The sequence below is a fragment of the Rhizophagus irregularis genome, chromosome 32, assembly GCF_026210795.1.
Source record: "Rhizophagus irregularis chromosome 32, complete sequence".
Taxonomy (NCBI): Eukaryota; Fungi; Glomeromycota; class Glomeromycetes; order Glomerales; family Glomeraceae; genus Rhizophagus; species Rhizophagus irregularis.
The window spans coordinates 834,639-855,027 of record NC_089460.1 but is presented as its reverse complement, the minus strand read 5'-3'; the positions used below and the strand labels follow the sequence as shown (position 1 = coordinate 855,027).

Below are 20,389 nucleotides of genomic sequence, written 5' to 3'. Positions count from 1 at the left end.
TTCTTCCTTATACTTGGACAATCTAAGTATTCGCAAGAAAAATGATCATTTGTTTACTATATTACTTTTATCCTGTAATTCTACTGGGAGTTTTTTATGAACAAGTTCAGTAAATATTGCAACCTGAATAATGCTTAGAAGTCTTATACCAAAAGCTGAGACATGGAAAGATATTTTTTCACATCACTACTATCAGCAATAGATATAGTTTTTTTATCTCATTTTGGGAATATTTTTAGATAAACATCTCTAAAAGCATTGCAAAGTATGTTTTTAGTCTATTTGTCTAATAGCTTAGGTGAAATAGCATTTAGTGTTTCTATTGGCAAATCAAAATCTATGATAGGATGAAATGACTCATCACTGTTAATAATTTTGTGTAAAAATGCCCTTCATGATCTAAGAGTACTATACTGGCAACAAATAGGTAATAATTAGACACACTTCTGGCAATAAAATGGGCTGGCCATAATAGTACATAATGCACTTCCTACTACGGACATGAAATTGGCATACATATACTGGCACAATAATTAGATTGCAAAATGGTGCACTTTTTGGTAATCAAATGGATTAGGCCAAAATAGTATATATTGCATCTCCAATTCTCTACTAACTAACTATCCATCAAACTGAGGCTTGAAAGTTTTAGAAAGATTTTGAAAACATATGGATACAAAAAATATGTGATACAAATACATATATTGGGTTTCAGGAATATTCTGAAAATATTTTCGCCACTAGTCCATAATTATGAAAGGGTGTTCAGTATCATAACAGGATTATGTGACTGGTGCAGTAAGGCGCAGTATAAATCAGCCAGCATTATTCGACAATTTCAGCCAGTATAAAAATTCAGCTAGATTCTTAAATATAATAACTCGACATTCAAGATAACATACAAGTGGTCTGAAACTGGTAAACTAATAGAGTCTCTCTAGCTTTTTCCCAGTTCTCTAATAGTTTCATGATAGTTTTATGATACTACCATGACACTATCAAGTCACCATCATTCACATGTTTAAAAAATTGGCTAAAATTATGGTATAGTGACAGCTGAAATCAATTGCAGATCTACTGTGCCATTTGATATAATATTTTTTTACCATATTTTGGGATTTAGAAAGGCAACCAAATAGGTGCAAAAGGTAAGCACTTCAATATAGAATCTAGCATCCAATCAGACACAAAAGGTCAGCATCTTGGCATAAAATCAGGTATTTAAACAACTACAGAAGATCAACAAGAGTCATTTCATTGATAATATACTATCTTATTTTCCTGTTTTTATAGATAATCCTATTGAAATTAATATTAGGTGATTTATAAAGATGTTAGCCTTAATTATTTTTTAAAAAATTTTGAATTATGGCTATAAGATTTTTATAGCCTTAATTAATTACGGCATATAAAAATTTTGTATTACGACACTTTTTTGAATTACGGCTAACATCTTTAGTGATTTATTTTGAAAATATTAGCTACATATGAAGCTACTAAATAATCATTACTAAAAAATAATCAGGAATTATGTTATACAAATATTAATCAGATAGACTGGAAAATTACTTGGCTTATTTTTCATTATTGCAAAGGATTTTACTATACTAGTATGCAAACTAACTATTTGTAGACTTTTATAGCAAAACTATTTCATTAAAATCTTTCTTATAGGATCCATTCTAACATTAAGAAAGCCAAAGCTTTATAAGAAAATGAAATGTATTATGAACTGTAACAAAAAGGAAAATTGGAATCACTTATTTGAATGCTAAGCCTATGAATTGACTTGGCAACAAATTTTGGAGATTACAACAGAAAAATCTATAATTATATGTTTAAAACAAAAGCAAATTAGATGTCAAGGTGAAGATTTTATTAGAAATGTATTACAAGATATATTAAGAGTTACAGCAAGGTCAGAAAAATTTTAAAAGTTTTAACACTTGGTATTGAAAGTGAAAATTGAAAGTTCCTTAATAACAAAATTACAAAAAGATTTTAATATATTTCTTAGCACAGATATTTATGGCCAATATTTTAATTCAGTTCATTTTAGCATTTAAAGAATTAATATGAAAACCAAAATGTGAACAAGTTATTTTATGGGAAAAGAGAAAAGGCATTATTTAAACAGATAAAATTACTTCAGAATCCAAAATAAAGGACAATTTAAATCAACTTTTAAATAAAGCAAAAGATATACAAATAAGAAAAGCAGATTAAATACAAAAGTCAATTCCTTTGGTAAAGAAATCAATAGATACTTTTATAAAGAAATACATATATAAGAATTGGATTCTAATAAAAAAGAAGTTTAATAAGGTTACATTATACATAAACAAAAAATTATTAGAATAATAGTTTTTTTTTAAAAAAAAATAATTTTAATTTTTTATTATTCTCATTTAATATTATTTTTATTTATAATATTATTTATAATTTTATTTTATTTTACTTTTATTTTTCTTTTTAGTTTAATTTTGATTTATAGTATAATATTTTAGTTTAATGTTTAGTTTATAATATTTTATTTTGATTTAATTTTTAGTTTATAGTATTTTATTTTGATTTACTTTTACTATTTAATTTTATTCTTAATTTACTTATGACATAATATCTAATATTTGATCAGATTGGCCAGGAGCTAGAAGTATCATTTATAGAATACATATGGGCTACCTTTAATTAAAATATTATTTTTATTACATTTTTATTATACAAAATACTATATAATATACAGTAAATTGGAAATGAGTATTAAAAAATTTTTATTTAATGTTATTATACTATAATTTGGTAAATATTTCTTTTAAATTAATATAACTCTTAGCACTTACTATATATGGGTTTTTTGCTAGGAAAATGACCTTCTGAGACTAGATTTTAGATTTTAAGTAAATGGTAATTGAAAATTCTATCAAAAATTAAGACCAATAAAATTTGTTTCTAAATTTATCTACATCACGTGATAATGATCGGCTATGTAGATCATTTCCATTTTTGGCGATACCCGTTCCACAAAAAATAATTTCCTGAAAATAAAATTAACCTTTTTGGAAATTTGTGTAACATTTTCTACATAAAAGGAAATGATCTGCAAAAATTTTTTGGCCGGAGTTATAAATTTGGCCCGAATTATAATATCCACTAGTGTAGGCCAAAACGGAATTGTTATTATCAAATCACATAACACTATTTTTTACCTGATACGAGTTTTGCTAGGAAAATGACCTTCTGAGATATTGTTACACAAGTTACACAAAATTTGTATATTTAATTTATTAACCAATCAGAAAATGCAATATCACATCATTGTACAAAAAATTTTTGGCAAAATAAATTTAGCGTTAAAAAATTTTTAAAAAATAAAATAAATATGCAGAATGATGTTTTATAACTAAAATAGTATTCTTTTTGCACCTCATATTTATAAGCATAATTTGCCCCCTTTTTTTTAATAATTTTTTTTTTTTTAAAAAAAAACAATAATGACGTTAAGACCATTTTATAATTTAGTTCAGTTAGGTTTAGATGAATATGAAGATAATGAACTAGTATTAAATATTGTACATGACTTAACCCAATTTTTTGAACAACAAAATTGCACATGTCGTCATTCTAAAAAGCAAAAGGATTTGCGAACTTGTTATGAAAAAGTTGGATTTAAACATTTTTTTGAATGATATATTGAATTAAAAAGTTTAGATAAAAAAGAATTAAAGCTCAACTTATGGTATTTGAAATAACTAATAAAAAATCAGATAATACTAATTCAAATACACAAAGATATAGATATTGTTATAATGCTTCTTTGCCTTTATGTAAACCAGCATTTTGGTACTTTACAAAATCATTTACATACAGAAGGATTAAGTGAGCGTATTCATGAAAATATAGGACGTATACCTATGACTGACAATAGAGTCTTCCTTAATTCTGAGATTACATTTCCATTAAAACAATTTTTAATTCAATATAGCTGTATTCATGGTTTACCCTCTCCATTACGACATAAAATGATTCCAATATATTTATTTATCTTCCTACCGATAACATATACTTCGTTTATAAAGAATACAAAGATTATTATTATACTGAACATGATGAATCAAACCAAATAATTTCTTATTATACTTTTCGGAGACTTTGGATTGAAATGATGCCATATCTTAAGTTTCAAGCACCAGCAAGTGATCTTTGTGAAATTTGTGAGGGATTTAAGGCTAAAATAAAAGTAGCAAAATCTGATGCAGATGAACATGAAAAAGTTCAAATTCAATATGAGAATCATCAAAATTAGCAAAACTTGAATGTTGGCATTATAATGATAATATTGAGAAAAGTAAGAATGATTTAACTATTGCACATGTATGCTATGACTGAGCGCAAAATGTTTTTATACCATATTCACCACAACAAGTTGGTTCCATTTACTTTAAATCAGCTTTTTCTGTGCATCTTTTTGGAGTTTGTAAAACTGAAGGAGGGCAAAATCATCAATTAAATTTTGTAATTGGAGAGAATGAACTTCCAAAAGGTACTTCTAAAGGTGCTAATACAACGATAAATATGGTATACAATTCACTTCAAAAATTTGCTCAGAATGGAAAAAAACATTTACAAATTACTTGTGATAACTGCACTGGGCAGAATAAAAACAATTTATCGCTTTGGTTTTAGTTCTGGTTGGTTATACTTAATTGGTATGAAGATATTACGGTTAATTTTATGATTCCCGGTCATACAAAATTCATATGTGACTCATTTTTTGGTCATATTAAAAAAGTATATTGGAAGCATAAAGTTAATACTATTAATGATGTTAAAAACATTATAAATAATTCATTAAACGGTAATGAAGCAATTTTATATGATAACAGAATAAATTGGAATTGGTACGATTTTAGTGCATTTTTTAAGAATCATTTTGTACCTCTTCCTAATATAACACAATTCCATCATTTTCGTTTTAGCTCTGAAGATATTGGTAAAGTATATGTATCAAAAGAATCCGGTGGTGTAGAATCATGTTATAAATTATTAAAAAGTGATAATTTTAATAAAAATAGTAAACCCGATTTAATTACTACTGTATCTTTAACAGAAGAACGACAAAATTACTTATATTCAAAAATTCGACAATACGTTGATGAACCTTACAAAGATGAGTATTGTGCAAAACCAAAATAATTATAATTTAAAAAATAAAAAAATAAAAATTTAATTTATTAAACTTTAAAATGATTATAAATAATTCAAGTATGAAATAAAATTATTGCTGTAGTATAAAAGAAATGTTAATAACGTTTCTTAAAGTTAATTTTGAATAAACACCCCTATTACAATTTACTTAAGATCTTCAAGACTATTTCTAAAAAGAAAGAAGAAAAGGAATATTAATATCATTTCTAGAGAAAAAAACAAAAAAAAAGAATTTACTTACCATTTCAAAGTCTAAGGCTAAAATCCAGTCCAAGAAGGTCGTCCCTAAAGAGGAAGAAGAAAAAGAACGTTAATATCGTTCCTGGAGTAAAAAAAAAATAAAAAAAATAATTTGCTTACCATTTCAAAGTTCAAGGCCAACATCCATTCCAAGAAGGCATCCCTAAAAAGGAAGAAGAAAAAAAGCGTTAATATTATCGTTCCTAGAGTAAAAAAAAACAAAAAAAATAATTTACTTACCATTTCATGCAAAGCTAAAATCCATTCCAAGAAGGTCGTCCCTAAAGAGGAAGAAGAAAAAGAACGTTAATATTATTCCTAAAGTAAAAAAAAAATAAAACAAAAATAATTCGTTTACCATTTCAAAGTCCAAAGCCAAAATCCAGTTCAAGAAGGTCGTCCTTAAAGAGAAAGAAGAAAAGAAATGTTAATATTATCTTTCCCAGAGTAAAAAAAAACAAAAAAAAATAATTCACTTACTATTTTAAAGTTCAAGGCCGAAATTCAGTCCAAAAAGACCGAAAATATAAAAAAAAAGTTTCAGAATATTAAAAAAAAAAATAGATGATCAGATTCGATCAATCCAATCAAATCTATAAAATAACTGCGGCTAGTGTTTGGATCCGGATAAAAACCGTTATCCAGATAAAATAATTACTCAATCCGGATAAAAACTTTAATTTTGTAAAAGGTGGAATTAAATCCAATTATCAACAAATTTGAGTACTATGATCGTATTTGTAACACTAAGAGCTTTCAAACAAGCCATAAATCATAAAGTTCTGATCATTAGTTCATGAAATACAACAGTTTATCTGAAATCTGCAATCTGGATAAAATCCGACGAAATCTGGATAAAACCGTGGGTTTTACCCGGATAATCGCACTTTATCCGGATTGACCTGGGTCAAACTGGATTCAGATCCAAACACTAACTGCGGCTACTGTGGCTAAAATAATGATTTAAATTTTTTTAAAATCGTTTAACGTAAATTTTATTAGTATGCCAATCATTTCTGAATCTATTTTTAGATTTTGGTACTAATTATTACACAAAAATTGAAAATCAAATTGCTCGTTCTGGTAATAAGATAATATGTTACAAAAATTTAATTACATAAAGTTTATGTATTATATATTCATATAAAACAAAAATCTCAATTTTTATAAAAAAATTTCAGAACCTCATTTTCCTAGCAAAGAACCCATATGTTAAAAATTTGTATCTCAACTTAAAACGTAAATATCTCCAGATCCAGTAATCCAATTGGTAAGCTCTTTTTTCGTTTATATAGACCAGATTAAAGGCTTTCCAAAGAGCCTAAATTTATAAAAAATGAATTAGTGGATCCCAAGATATTTGCATTTAAGCATGTTAAAAAGTTCGTATCTCAACTTTAAACTCAAATATCTCTGGATCTAATTATTCAATCAGCGAGCTCTTTTTCGCCTATAAAGTCCAGAATAAGGGCTTTCCAACGAGCCTAAAATTATAGAAAACAGATCAGTGAATTTTGATATATTTGCGTTTAAAGATGATAATACAAACTCTGACATAAAATAATTATTTTTATTGTTTGAAAATATTTATTATGATACCATCTTTTATATGATATTTTTATTATACTTTTATAAACATTTATAGCTACTAAGACTATATACAGTACATTTTTATTTTACTTTATATTTTATTAAAATATACTTACTTTTTAATAATATATGTTAAAATTCCATATATATGTTGTAGGTTGATTCGGGATAGCGGTGGAAATGAGATTGACCAATCACATGTCATCACATGATTGCTGATCCTACTTATGCATGTCGCCGATCTTACTGTAGGTGATTTATTTATATTGTGATGATCACGTAAAATCCCAAAACCACCAGATTCCAAATCCACATACAACATATATAAGAAATGGGTTTTTTATTAGTGAAATGGGTTTTTTCACAGCTCTTTTACATTTAATAATTTAAGTTTTGCAAATGTAAATTTTTGTTCAACTTATTATTTAGTCAAGTGATTATCAATTAGATGATTTTTTAGTATTACAAAACAATTTTGAGTAACAAAAATTATGAAAATCAATCAATAACTCTTTTTAATGCAGAGTAGACAAATCAGCCCATATGAGTTGTGATTATTATGTAGTCCAAATATATTTTAATAAAATGGTATATAATTCAACATATAAAAAAAAAAAATTTTATTTTATACTTAAAATATATAATTTATATATTTAAGAATAAATTTATATTTAGCATAGGATTCTATTTATTTCTAATAGAAGTTTTCAGAAAAAATTTTAATTTTTACTAGCAATCTTATTGGTTAATTAATTTAAAAAGAAAAAAAATTATAATTTAGTGTAATATTTCATTTTTTAGATATAATTTATTTATATATAGTAGGATTTTTAAAAATTTTTTAATTATAAATTTTACTTTAAGTTTCTGATAACCTATTTTATAAGCAGGATCCTTATATAGTAATAATAGTATCCCTGTATAATGTTTAAATCTAATTCTTAGAATGTGATTCACATAATTTTTACAAGAATTAAAAAAATTGATAAACAACTTTGAATTTCAGAATAGGCTAGTTTTTTTTAATAAATTTGTTCTTTTAAAACAATTTATATTTTATGAAAATTTAATGATGTTTTTTTTTACATTATTTATACTATTTAAATACCTTTATTTGAATAGCCAACTTTTAATAATAACTTTATTTAGATTTTTTGCATTTTGAAGATTTGTATCTATAATTTCTTTGTTTTTTCAATTTCATCTTCTTTTATCTGACTACTACTTTCTATTCTAAAATTAGTATCATTATTGTTTCTTTAAATTTCTTAAGGATTATCAGATATTTTATCAATAGTAAATCTTTCATTAATTATTATTGAAAATCTTTTAGGCATATTTTGATTGGATTTTTTTCTAATATAATTTTGAAAAATAAGAATTATTTCATCATCTTTTTACTCAACTGCAACTTTGCAAGTAAAGTGGCTGTTCATATTAATTCCCATATATGGCTATATAAATTCTTTTATAAATGGTCTCTTTAAAAATAGAAACAGTTATTGAAATTATGATCATAGTTTTATTATTATAAATACTATTTTTATTGTTAAATATTATTTTTTTTATAGGTTTGTCTTATTTTAGTAAATATTCTTATATCATTTTTGAGGTATCATGCTGATATATTACAATTTTGAAATTCATTATAATATAAAAATAATAATGACATATTATTTATTTTAAGATAGTAAACTTGAGATAAAAATGCAGGTAAAATATTGTATTAATAATAATAACAAAATATAAATGACCTTTTCTTTTACTTTATATATTTACAACTTTCTATATTTCTAATACTTTTTCTTGTTTTATTTCTTTGATTGTAGCTTGAAGTATAATAAAATATGTATCATATTGATTTAATAAACCATCTGATGATCTATAGGAATTTGCCTTTAAGAATAATAATATTTAATACTAAAGTATATTGCACCTCAGTTATCTAGTAACAACATACCTGCTCAACAATTTAATTTTTTATTATTGAGCTTAATTATATTTGCAGTAACAAATAAATATTGAGATATTTCTATTTTAATTGTATTATTAATAAGTTTAATAAGATATTTATTAAGAATTTTTATTATATAAGAAACAAATTTTGCTTAGTTATAGAAAAAGTATTTGTTATAATAACTTGCTTGTATTTGTAAAACTAATTTCATCATTTTTTATCTTTTAGTTTTGAATCAAGTTGATCAGCAATCTTATATAAGGTACTGTTAGCTTTTAATTATTGTTACTTTATAATTCAATTATAATTTTTAACTTTTAATACCAATTATGAAAATTTTATAAAGGTATGTTCATGATCAGAATCTAGAATTTTGATAATCAATAATAATTGATTCCATCTTTGCTTAAATAGTGGTTCACATAAACTATTGTGGTATACTGGTATTGATAGAACTATTTGATGAAATTATCACATTTTTCACCTAATTTTGCTTTTAAATTTTTAGGAAAGTTTTGTGTATAGTATGTTTTTGGATACAGGATGTTGGTCAGATGGGTGTGATGAATATTTTCCACTGTCACGTGATAGTGAGAAAATTGAATAAGCACGTGGACGAATTTTTTTTTTTGAAATTCTGACGGATAAATTTTGATGGTCTACAGATCTATTTTATAAAATGCCAACTGAAAGAACTGAAAGATCTCGAAGGTGCGGCTTGCTGATTTTTATTCTATTCATTTTATAAACAGAAAGTAACAAATTTTTTCTTCAGATCGTATGCCGACACTTCCTCAAGTTCAAGGAGGCATCGTTCCCGATCGCCTCATTCACGCCGGGACGATTCTTACCACAGACATCGATATGGGAGAGAATATGAAAGGGATAGTCGAAGAAGTGGTGATTATAACGAACTGCCACGCAGGGGTTCACCTAGCCATGATAAAGCACGATATGATTCTCGGGAAATTCGGGAAAATGAAAATACCTCCGATAAAACCCTTAATAATAAAGATTCGACAAAGGAGTCGAACGGTGCATTAAAACCTAAAGTTCCAATATCTTTGGAAGAATTATTGCAGAAGAGAGAATCTGAGAAACAAGTTAATGAGAGAGTAAGTATGATTCGCATTTGCTTATGATAATTGGATGATTCTTATACAACTCTCATATTTAGCCCAAATTCTTGACAAAAGAAGAACGAGCAAAAGTAGCATTGGACAAACGACAAAAAGAAGTTGAAGAACAACGTCGTAAACAGGATGAAGAAAGGCGCCAGCAAGAAGAATTTCAAAGACGTGCCGCGGAAGAAGCTCGTCAAAATGGTGACGATTTAAATTATTATGTTCACTTACTATAATTTGTTAGTGTAATAAATAATTTTATTTATGATATAGGGTATGGACGTGATAGACGAGATTATTATGATCGATATGATCGTGATAGATATGACCGTTATGATCGTGAAAGGCCAAGGGTTAAAGATAGAGATAGTGAAAAACGTCCTAATGATAAATCAGATACAAATGCAGAAACAGAAAAATTAGCCGATAAGGAATTACAGGCTATAAGGGTATTTTTTTTTTTTGTTTATAGAAGTATTTAACTTTAATTATAATTAATAACAAAATAACAATTTAGGAACGATATATGGGAGGTGAACGGAAAAAACGTAAAATACGTAAAATGAATGAAAAGAAGTTTGTTTTTGATTGGGATGCTGGGGAAGATACTTCACAAGATTTTAATCCGCTGTACGCAAATAAACATAATGCACAAATGTTTGGCCGTGGACATTTCGCTGGCATCGACATCAAAGAACAAAAACGTGATCGTGCTCAATTTTATAACCAGCTCCTTGAAGAAAGAAGGACACTTGATCAAAAAGATCGCGCTGAGTAGTTATTCATTTATATATGTATATTTTTTGATATTTTTATCAAGACAACTCATGTGTATAATTCTTTCCAGGGAAAGGTTGGAAATTGATAGACGTAAAGAGTTAAAGACAATGTGGGATGATCGTCATTGGTCGGAAAAACCATTGACAGAGATGAAAGAAAGAGATTGGCGTATTTTTAAAGAAGATTTCAATATTACCACTAAAGGTATACAATTCATTTTTTTTTTATTAACCTTTAAACATGTTCAATTAATAAGACTTAAAATCTTACTAGGTGGCAGTATTCCAAATCCTATAAGGTCTTGGGCAGAATCTGGTTTGTCGGAACGCATACTTAATCTTATTGAGAGTATTGGATATAAATCTCCCACTCCTATTCAACGTCAAGCTATACCAATCGGTTTACAAAATAGGGATATTATTGGTATTGCTGAAACAGGTACACAATTTAATCTCTTATGATTACTTTTTAACAAGTTATTTTCTCTGATATTAATTCTATAATTATAGGAAGCGGTAAGACTGCTTCATTTGTAATACCAATGCTTGTATATATATCCGATCTTCCAAGATTGACGGAAGAAAACATGTCAGATGGTCCATACGCTTTAATTTTGGCTCCTACTCGTGAATTGGCTCAGCAAATAGAGCAAGAAACATTGAAATTTGCAGCACCTATGGGATTCAATTGCGTTTCCATCGTTGGTGGGGTAAGTAACAGCTGTATAACACTTTATTTTTGGAATCCGTTTTAAGTAGTAGATTTTTTTGTAAATTTACTGTAGCATGCAGTAGAAGAACAAGCATTTAATTTGAGAAATGGCGCCGAAATTATTATCGCCACTCCTGGTCGTTTGAAAGATTGTTTGGATCGAAGGATATTGGTTCTTAATCAATGTACCTATGTAGTCATGGATGAAGTACGTATACTTTAAACAATTATTGTTATTCATCACTATTTCTATATTGAATAATTTTTTATTTTAGGCTGATCGTATGATAGATATGGGTTTCGAAACGGATGTAAATGTAATTTTAGATGCATTGCCTGTATCAAATGTGAAGCCAGATACAGATGAGGCAGAAAATCCGGCTGAAATGCTTAAGAAGATTGGACAAAAAGAACGTTATAGACAAACTGTGATGTTTTCAGCTACTATGCCTCCAGCCGTAGAACGTTTGGCTAAAAGGTTTATAGCAAAATAAAACACTTATCTGTATATATGTTTATGATGTGTAAACTAATTAAACAATTTATGTATAAATTTATAGATATTTAAGACGACCCGCAGTGGTAACTATAGGAACAGCCGGTCAGGCAGTAGATACTGTTGAACAAAGGGTAGAAATGATAAATGATGAAGGCAAAAAGAAGTAAAATATCAAATATTATTCAAAATTTGTTTAATAAGTTTTAAGAACTAGACTAAACGTATTTCAAATCTTATAGAGCAAGACTTCTAGAACTACTTCAAGGTTCTTTTGATCCACCAATCATCATATTTGTTAATCAAAAGAAAGGATGTGACGTTCTTGCCAGAGCATTAAACAAACTTGGGGTAATGTATTTAATTAATATCGTATATTGTAGTACTTCTAAATAAAGTAGAATTTATATTAACTGACAACCTGATTTTTAGTACCGTGCAACAACGCTACACGGTGGCAAAACTCAGGAACAAAGGTTAGTTTGGTTATGTTGAGGGATAGTTTGAATTTCTTTACATCTAGGAAATAACGTTATTCTTCGTAATACAGAGAAAGTGCATTGGCGCATCTTAAAAACGGAACAATGGATATATTGGGTATTAATTCTTTTTTCCCTCAATTCGATTTATATTAGTGCATTAACTCAGTATATATATTTTTATATTTATAGTGGCCACTGATGTAGCTGGACGTGGTATAGATGTAAAGAATGTTTCATTGGTAATCAATTATGATATGGCCAAGAATATTGAAGGTATTCGGATTATAATATATTATTGAAGATTTAACGTAACAGATGAAGACGTATTAACACTTTTTTTTTTAGATTATACACATCGTATTGGTCGTACTGGACGTGCCGGTAAATCTGGTGTCTCGATTACGTTCTTATCTAACGCAGATGCTGATGTCATGTATGTCTTTCTCATTTATAATTCTTTTTTAAACATCATTCTTATATTTTAATTTAATCAATTTTTTCTTAAATATGTCCAAAAGGTATGATCTTAAGCAAATGATTATGAAATCACCTATATCTCGTGTACCTGCTGAGTTGTCATCTCATCCATCAGCAATGGCTAAACCCGGTACTTATATAGCCAAACGAAAACACGAGGAAACTATTTTTCAATGATTTTTCTATTTACATCTATAATGATACACATTCTAAGAGAAAATTATATTTACTGCGATCTGTACATATAAATTACACTAATTATTACGTTATGAATTACATTTATTTCTAATAAAAACGGGGAAAAAATGCATTTTTCGCATACTTTATAAATATATGAAACCTATTCTGAACACGTGAGTTTTCGAATAAGTTACACCGCAGTGTAATTATATTAATAATGTATTGTTTGTTCATCCTAAAACATAATTTATACCATGTAAGTGTTAAAATATTTATCATCAGATCGAGTATCTTATAATATATACGGCTTCATGTCTGATAATACTTCAACTAACTTACCTTCAATGATCACAGCAGACGAAACAACTCCCATAACAGATTCTTCAGCAAATGTACCTTTCTTTAAAAAGAAATCCAAAACATCAAACAATAGAAATATTCGAAAACGCAAAAAATCTGATACCGATGTATCTAGTGAAGATAATAATACTTCAGCAGTAATAACAAAAGAGCGAAAATTAGATAATTTAAATCCATTTGTGCAAGCTTCAAAAAAAGGAAGGCGTGTTAATAAAGAGGAAATTAGTGATGTATATGCAGCGAATAAATCCGCTATTACTTCTGTTCCTGAAGATATTGCTACTAGATCTGCCGAATGGGACACCGAAACTGATAGAGATGCTCAAGCATTATTAGAAAAGAAATTGGCTGCTGAAGAGGTAAGTTATATTTTTTTATCATTATATAGTTGGTTTTTAATCTTTTCCTATATACTGTTTAGGCTCTCGATGATAACCTCTATAAAGGAGCGAATGCGTACAAATCCTATATCAAGAAACGTGACACAGCCGCAGGAAGCGCCGTAAGTTCGAAAATAAAGTATGTTTATTCATATTTTTTCGAGTCTCCAAGAATTCATGAATGGTAACATTGTTTAATTCTTTTACTACAGAGCTGGGCCAATTCGGGCACCATCAAATATTCGTGTGACTTCACGAATGGATTATCAACCCGACATATGTAAAGATTATAAAGGTATGTATAGAACAAATTATTTTAAATTGACATTCATGATCGTTTTACACTTACATACATATATATATGTTAGAGACGGGATATTGCGGATATGGTGATTCATGTAAATTCTTACACGATAGAGGAGATTATAAGAGTGGATGGCAGTTAGAAAGAGAATGGGAAGAAATGCAAGGAAAATTGAAAAAAGACCCTAATGCATTTCTTGTGGAGAGTAGTGATGAAGAGAGTGATGAAGAATTACCATTTGCTTGTTATATTTGTCGACAAGAATTCAAGAATCCTGTTGTTACAAAGTATTATATAATTTAAATAATGGTCTACTTTTGTTATCTTTTACAATCAGTTCTTAAACTCTCTTTTTTTTTTAACAGATGTGGACATTATTTCTGTGAACGATGTGCTTTACAGAATTTTACTAAAAGTCCAAAATGTTATTCTTGTGGAGCTCCAACAAATGGTATATTTAATACCGCAAAGAATTTAATGCAAAAAATTGAAGAGAAAAAGAAAAGAATGGCAGAAAAAGGAGAGAAAAATAAAGACGATGAGGGAAGTGACGATGACGATAAATAATAAAGTAAATAAAATTATAATTTTATTATTTAGTAAATTCAAACTCTAAAACTTCTATATCACTGCCACGTATAACTACGTGATCGTAAGTTCCAACTGGTGATTCCCAATTTTCAAACCGAAAGCTTGTTTCATTCGCATCTACTGCCTCAAATTTTCCTTTTATCACCGTACTGTTCAATTTCGTTTGAGTTAAATAATTTATAGTTTATATTCTTAAAAATAATACTTAACTTACTTTTCGTAAAGTCGTGCTATAGTATTTGATTTTCGTTTATTTAATTCTAACCAAAAAAACAAAGACCTTTGTCGTAGTAATGCTCTGATTTTTTGGTCATCATGGGAGGTTAGTAAAGTTGAGGTGTCCATTTTAGCGTCTGAGGATTTCATTATAAAAAAAATCGTTGTATTTCTCTTATTTTTTATTTGATCGAAAAAAATTATAAAGTGGAAGGTATTTTCTGTAAAGAACTGATTTGGGACGTTTGCTTGCCTATAGAGTTCGTGGTTTAAAATTATATTATATTATCAAATCGCAAGTACAAAAAAACAAGTTGTTTAATTTCTATTAGTTATTTATTATATAGGACAAAAAAAAATAATGAATTGCAAAATAAAAACCAGTTATCAGAATTGTTTCAAATTTTGCAATTGTTGTTGTATATAAAATTATTTCTTTGTATTACATTCTTTATACAGGGTGAAAATTTTAATAATCTTTTTCATATGTCCATGAAAATATTGAAATTTTTTAATATGCTATTTTACTCGAGTATATGTATGTAATGAAATATATAGCAGATAATACATTAATTAACCTAATCGACGCGATTGATTATGTAGCAAATTTGATAAAATTACGTTTGTATAATAAATAAATAATAATTATATAATTCAATAATTTTTGTTTCATTTTGTTTATTTTATTTTTTTTTTAAAAAAAAAATATTTAGATCTGATACCATTTAGTAATTAACGTTACATTAAAAGCTAAATCCTAAAAGTTACATATAAAAATTTTTCATACAAATGATGAAAAAAAATTATAATAATGTAGGAATTTTTGAATTTTATATTTTCATTTTTGCAATTGGCCAAATAAATCAAATTTAAAATATAATGAAAAAAGCATTAAGAAAATGAGAGAGAGAGAGAGAGAAAAAATAAATGAAGAAAAACATTAAAAAAGGCCACGAAAAGTATTGAAAAATAAATGAATAATTAATTCAAAAGGGTTTTTTTTAAAATACAAATAAATGAAAAGAAAATTTTTTTAATGAAAAATGATAAACTAAAATGAATAAAAAAACACAAGTTAAGTCAACTTTAGAAATTTAAAGAATTGAAAACAAAAATACCTACCTTTTGTACATATATTGTACACGAAAATCACAAGTTACACAAAATAAACAAACTTCCAAACTTGAAATGAAAGAATAAAAATTACATGAAATAGAGGGAATATTTAATCACAGGAGGGCGACTCTTTGAGCAAATGACAAACTACAGCTATATTACTTCCCCCGCTATGCACTACTGCTAGTTTCAGCGCTTTGATCTTCCATGAGATAAGTCGGTACCATATGGGATTCGCCTTCTTGGTCATTACCCATATTTTGTTCTTGTGACGATACTTGATATGTCATATGACTATCTACATGACCATTATCTTCTGAAGATCTATAGTATTGCTGTGGCGGTGCTTGTTGATAATGAACTCCTGCACCGGATGGATAAAGATGAGGAGCAGGGACTGATTGGTAGTGAGAAGGATGTTGCATAGGTCCCTATATAAAGGCAAATAAGTATATATATATATATATATGAGAATATTTCGTTGTAATTTCTATGTATAAACCCCTCACTTAGTTTCTACTCTTATGGCACCATATTTACCCATATTACCTCCACGTATTGTTGTTGGTCCAAAGACACCATCGGAGAACCGGTTGAAGGTTGAGAAGGTTGTACACGAGTAACACCAACGGATTGATCTTTGGATGAAGCAGCAGTCCAAGCTTGTTGAGGTACATAACCTGGGGGTGCATGAGGTGCTCCATATGGAGGTATTATAATAGGCTGTGGATGCCAATATCCCGGAGGAGGAGTGAAAAATGCAGGTTGAGCATTTGGAATATAATTAGGATCCATCATTGGCGGCTGTATTTGTGCACCGTTTTGAGTGGCCAACCCTCTAAAGATAAAAAAAGTTCATGAATCATGCCAGCTAATATTTAATAAGTAACAATTTAAATACCTGTCTTGTCCTTCACCAACAACACCTTGACCATCGATATTTAATGGTTGAGTTAATAGAGGACCAGACATATTTGAATACGATGCGGGAGTTGTTTGTGATTTATGGAATTCAGCAAGCAACCTTTCTCCAACTACTGGCTCTACTTCAGTACCATCTCGGCTAATTTTAACTTCGCGATTCGCATTCCACGGATTACGAAGTTGTCGCGTACGAATGAAAGGAAGCTTTTGGCTAGTTACATAGAAAGATATGATTAATAATTGCTAACAGAATGAAAGTAATACGTTTATCAGGATTTCTACAATAATGAGAAATATTTTTAAATGTACATATAGGAATCATAACATACACTTTGATCCATTCTACTTTAAATGTCGTTCCCCAATTCCTTGACGGAACTGCGTCATCTTCACAATCTTCATTCTCTTCATCTTGAAGCTTTTTCCGCGATTTCGACTCATCTTGATTAGGTGAAAGGCGAGAAGAAGAAGCAGCTAAAGCGGCTTCGTCGATCGGAGTCCATTGTACTGTCTCGGTTGACTCCTTGCTAATCGGGCTCAACATTCTAATAATTTTATTATAAAATTTATATAATATTAACTTACAAATCATAAAAGTGTTATTATACCAGAAATTTATTAAACCTGCCTTGCATAACCGTAAAACTCTCCACTCTTATTGGCACTAAATATGAGGTATACATTCTCGGCACTCTATAATAATGTAAACAACTTAATGACATTGCGTCTAATGTAATTTTAATAAATTAAACAAATATCCACCTTAAATGCCTTGTTCAAAGCTGCTTCATTGTGAGGTTGCGTTGCCCAATAACCGCTCTTAACAGAAATGTCAAGGTCGTCTTGAGTTAACGATTTGAGAATGAAATACCTATTTTGCGACGATGGTTTTAAGGAAGAAACAGAAGAAGCTGGAGACATAGAAGCAATAGATGGTTGTCGAATACGTTGGCGTGGTGGCAAGGATGACCGACGAGATCTAGTGGAAGAAGCGGTTGACCCTGCCTCCGAAGGTGTGGGTGGAGGTGTGTTTTCCGAAATCAAAGCAGATAATGATTCGGTTTTCAATTTTAAATCGGCTGGTGTTTGCTGAGAGTTAAATAAATAAAAAATGATCTTATTAATTTATGATAAGGAAAAGTTGGTTTGAAAAAAAGTAAAAATTATGGCAATTTACCTTCCTTGGACGGCAAACTAATTTAATCCCCTTGAATTCTAATATCAAGATAATAATATGTTATAAGTAAATATAACCTAAAAGTTGACTTTGTTTATATAAAAAATCATACCCATTTCGTTGTATTTGTGTACAGCTTCCATAACGGCTTCGTATGTTTTGTAATTCACAAATGCACAATTAGATCTTTTAATGTGAAACACGCTCTAAACATAGCGATATTCATTAGCAAAACTTTTAAAAGATGATTATATATCACATGTCCTCGAAACGAAATTTATTAAATAAAATACCTCCATATTTTCATCCGCAAAAAATTCTTTTAATTCATCATGAGTGGTCGAATCAGGTAAATTTCCAACCCAAAGAGCTTTATCCAATTGTTTAGGTTTCTTTTGCTGATGTATCCTGGGATTATGTTGAGGACCAAACTCTGGAGTCCTACTAATCTGATCTAGAGAACTTCTACGAGAAGAGAAACCAGAATCACCACCATTTACATATCTTGTGGGATGAGACTGATGAGGGATTAGAGGTGAAGGATTATGATAAGGAGGATGATGAATTGGAGGAATAACAGGTATTTGTTGATAGGGATAAACGTTTGACCTAACAAAATTTTGTTGTGCTGAAGGAGAAATTTGGGGAGGGGGCCGCCCAAATCTATTGTATTGAGGATCATAAAAGTATTGTCCATTGTTTGGAAAAAATGGAAAATATTGGGGCGGAACAGGCATAAAAGGAGTAGGTTGATTCATATTAGAATATGACATTTGAGGTGTTTCTTCGTACATTTGTGATTGCATATTAACACCATTAGAATATGTTGTATTTGTGGACGTTATGGTATTTGCGTTCGCGTTACTGTTGGTATTAGCCGGATTTGTGTTATCGTTGCTGTTACTGTTATTGGAAGAGGATGAAGGTGATGGTGGTGAAGAAGAAATACTAGTATTTGTTGTAACAACGTTAATTGAAGAACTAATTGGTGTTGAATTATGGCGTTGGTGCATAGAATGTGACTTCGATGACCTTTGTGAATTATCATTCATACTTTGTCTCCGAGGAATCGAAATAGTATTTTCATGAAATGGATCATGATCAGTACCACCACTAATTATATTATCATCATGATTAAATGAACCATTAGAATTTTCATCTACTTCATCAGAATTAATAATATTGGAAGTTTTGGTTGATGTATTTCCATTACTAGTCGATTTATTATTATTGATAATGTCTTTGTCTGACACGCTTTGATAAGCATTGTTAGACTTCAAAATGTCTTTATTTTTGTCTTTTTGTTGTTTTCGCCCTGAATTAATTTTTATTTCTTGACTAGATTCAGCAGTCAAACTTTGTTCATTTTGCGATTGTTGAACGTGAAGGCTAGGATGAGACGCGGACTTTTTTGGGGCAGTAGTAGAAATAGGAATTTCTCGCGACTCCTTACTTGTTGAGGTTGTCTGTTGCGTTTCCGCTTCAGTCACTTCCTCACGAGACATTTTATTGATTTTTTATTTTTTTTATCACACTTCTTTTTAAATACCGTATTAAAACTAACTGCCCCCGGTTTTTTCGCTTTAATGGTAAAATTTTTTTTGTACAATTTTTCGACACAAACGTAAAATACAACTAAACTAAATACAAACTAAATTCTTCTATATCAAAAATAACCGTATACGATGACTTCTCAACGAAATGGTACAAAAATAAAAAAGAAAAGAAAAGAAAAAATAATACAAAAAAGAAAAAGGGTAGAAAAAATATTTACAAAGAAAAAAAAAAGAGGAAATTCAAAAAGGGATTTGCGACTGTAAAAAAGAGTCGTTATTTTTGGTGTGAATTATAAAAAAATGAATTTTCAAAAAGTTGAACTTTAATAGTTTTTAGATAAAGAGAAGTTAGAAAAATTATTCTTATAAATAATAGGGCACGGGCTAGCCAATGTGCTGGCCGAAAGAAACAACGCTCATGAAAGGAAAAGGAAAAAATTTTTTATATTTGGTGATACCCAGTTGAAGTTCATTCAACTGATTTACAGTAGACGTTCAGTAGATATATGTAACTTTATTTATA

The 20,389-nt window shown here is 28.7% G+C and overlaps 4 protein-coding genes across 4 annotated transcripts; 2 read left to right on the top strand and 2 right to left on the bottom strand.

Moving 5' to 3' along the window:
- Positions 1–9,633: 9,633 nt before the first annotated feature.
- OCT59_022998 (DEAD (Asp-Glu-Ala-Asp) box polypeptide 23) lies at positions 9,634–13,398 on the top strand. The gene is made up of 17 exons (XM_025318223.2): positions 9,634–9,703; positions 9,768–10,107; positions 10,170–10,317; positions 10,390–10,565; positions 10,634–10,890; positions 10,964–11,100; positions 11,170–11,334; positions 11,406–11,605; positions 11,681–11,815; positions 11,883–12,085; positions 12,168–12,269; positions 12,346–12,454; positions 12,536–12,579; positions 12,654–12,700; positions 12,775–12,858; positions 12,931–13,018; positions 13,104–13,398. Exons 1-17 carry the CDS (start codon positions 9,672–9,674, stop codon positions 13,237–13,239), a joined length of 2,403 nt encoding a protein of 800 aa, XP_025176555.1. The 5' UTR covers positions 9,634–9,671; the 3' UTR covers positions 13,240–13,398.
- Positions 13,399–13,522: 124 nt separating this feature from the next.
- OCT59_022997 (uncharacterized protein) lies at positions 13,523–15,322 on the top strand. The gene is made up of 5 exons (XM_025309349.2): positions 13,523–13,961; positions 14,024–14,121; positions 14,195–14,277; positions 14,351–14,573; positions 14,652–15,322. The coding sequence occupies exons 1-5, from the start codon at positions 13,554–13,556 to the stop codon at positions 14,851–14,853; spliced, it is 1,014 nt and encodes a 337-aa protein (XP_025176556.2). The 5' UTR covers positions 13,523–13,553; the 3' UTR covers positions 14,854–15,322.
- Positions 14,720–15,334, bottom strand: OCT59_022996 (uncharacterized protein). Its single transcript, XM_025332133.2, has 2 exons — positions 15,092–15,334; positions 14,720–15,026 (listed from the first exon to the last, which is right to left on the bottom strand). Exons 1-2 carry the CDS (start codon positions 15,241–15,243, stop codon positions 14,879–14,881), a joined length of 300 nt encoding a protein of 99 aa, XP_025176557.1. The 5' UTR covers positions 15,244–15,334; the 3' UTR covers positions 14,720–14,878.
- A 456-nt stretch (positions 15,335–15,790) lies between these two features.
- Positions 15,791–20,311, bottom strand: OCT59_022995 (uncharacterized protein). Its single transcript, XM_025318224.2, has 9 exons — positions 18,604–20,311; positions 18,423–18,516; positions 18,311–18,348; positions 17,896–18,222; positions 17,762–17,826; positions 17,463–17,678; positions 17,111–17,344; positions 16,750–17,047; positions 15,791–16,640 (listed from the first exon to the last, which is right to left on the bottom strand). Exons 1-9 carry the CDS (start codon positions 19,813–19,815, stop codon positions 16,380–16,382), a joined length of 2,745 nt encoding a protein of 914 aa, XP_025176558.1. The 5' UTR covers positions 19,816–20,311; the 3' UTR covers positions 15,791–16,379.
- Positions 20,312–20,389: the final 78 nt, after the last annotated feature.

Coding starts and splice junctions, on each gene's coding strand:
- OCT59_022996 (XM_025332133.2), bottom strand. CDS start 15,243: ATGAAATCCTCAGACGCTAAAATGGACACCTCAACTTTACTAACCTCC. Junction 15,027..15,091: donor ATAGCACGACTTTACGAAAA/GTAAGTTAAGTA, acceptor GAAATTGAACAG/TACGGTGATAAAAGGAAAAT.
- OCT59_022995 (XM_025318224.2), bottom strand. CDS start 19,815: ATGTCTCGTGAGGAAGTGACTGAAGCGGAAACGCAACAGACAACCTCA. Junction 18,223..18,310: donor TAGTTTGCCGTCCAAGGAAG/GTAAATTGCCAT, acceptor TTTAACTCTCAG/CAAACACCAGCCGATTTAAA. Junction 17,679..17,761: donor GAGTTTTACGGTTATGCAAG/GCAGGTTTAATA, acceptor TAAAATTATTAG/AATGTTGAGCCCGATTAGCA.
- OCT59_022998 (XM_025318223.2), top strand. CDS start 9,672: ATGCCAACTGAAAGAACTGAAAGATCTCGAAG. Junction 10,891..10,963: donor GATCAAAAAGATCGCGCTGA/GTAGTTATTCAT, acceptor AATTCTTTCCAG/GGAAAGGTTGGAAATTGATA. Junction 12,580..12,653: donor GGCAAAACTCAGGAACAAAG/GTTAGTTTGGTT, acceptor TTCGTAATACAG/AGAAAGTGCATTGGCGCATC.
- OCT59_022997 (XM_025309349.2), top strand. CDS start 13,554: ATGTCTGATAATACTTCAACTAACTTACCTTCAATGATCACAGCAGAC. Junction 13,962..14,023: donor AGAAATTGGCTGCTGAAGAG/GTAAGTTATATT, acceptor TATACTGTTTAG/GCTCTCGATGATAACCTCTA. Junction 14,278..14,350: donor CATATGTAAAGATTATAAAG/GTATGTATAGAA, acceptor TATATATGTTAG/AGACGGGATATTGCGGATAT.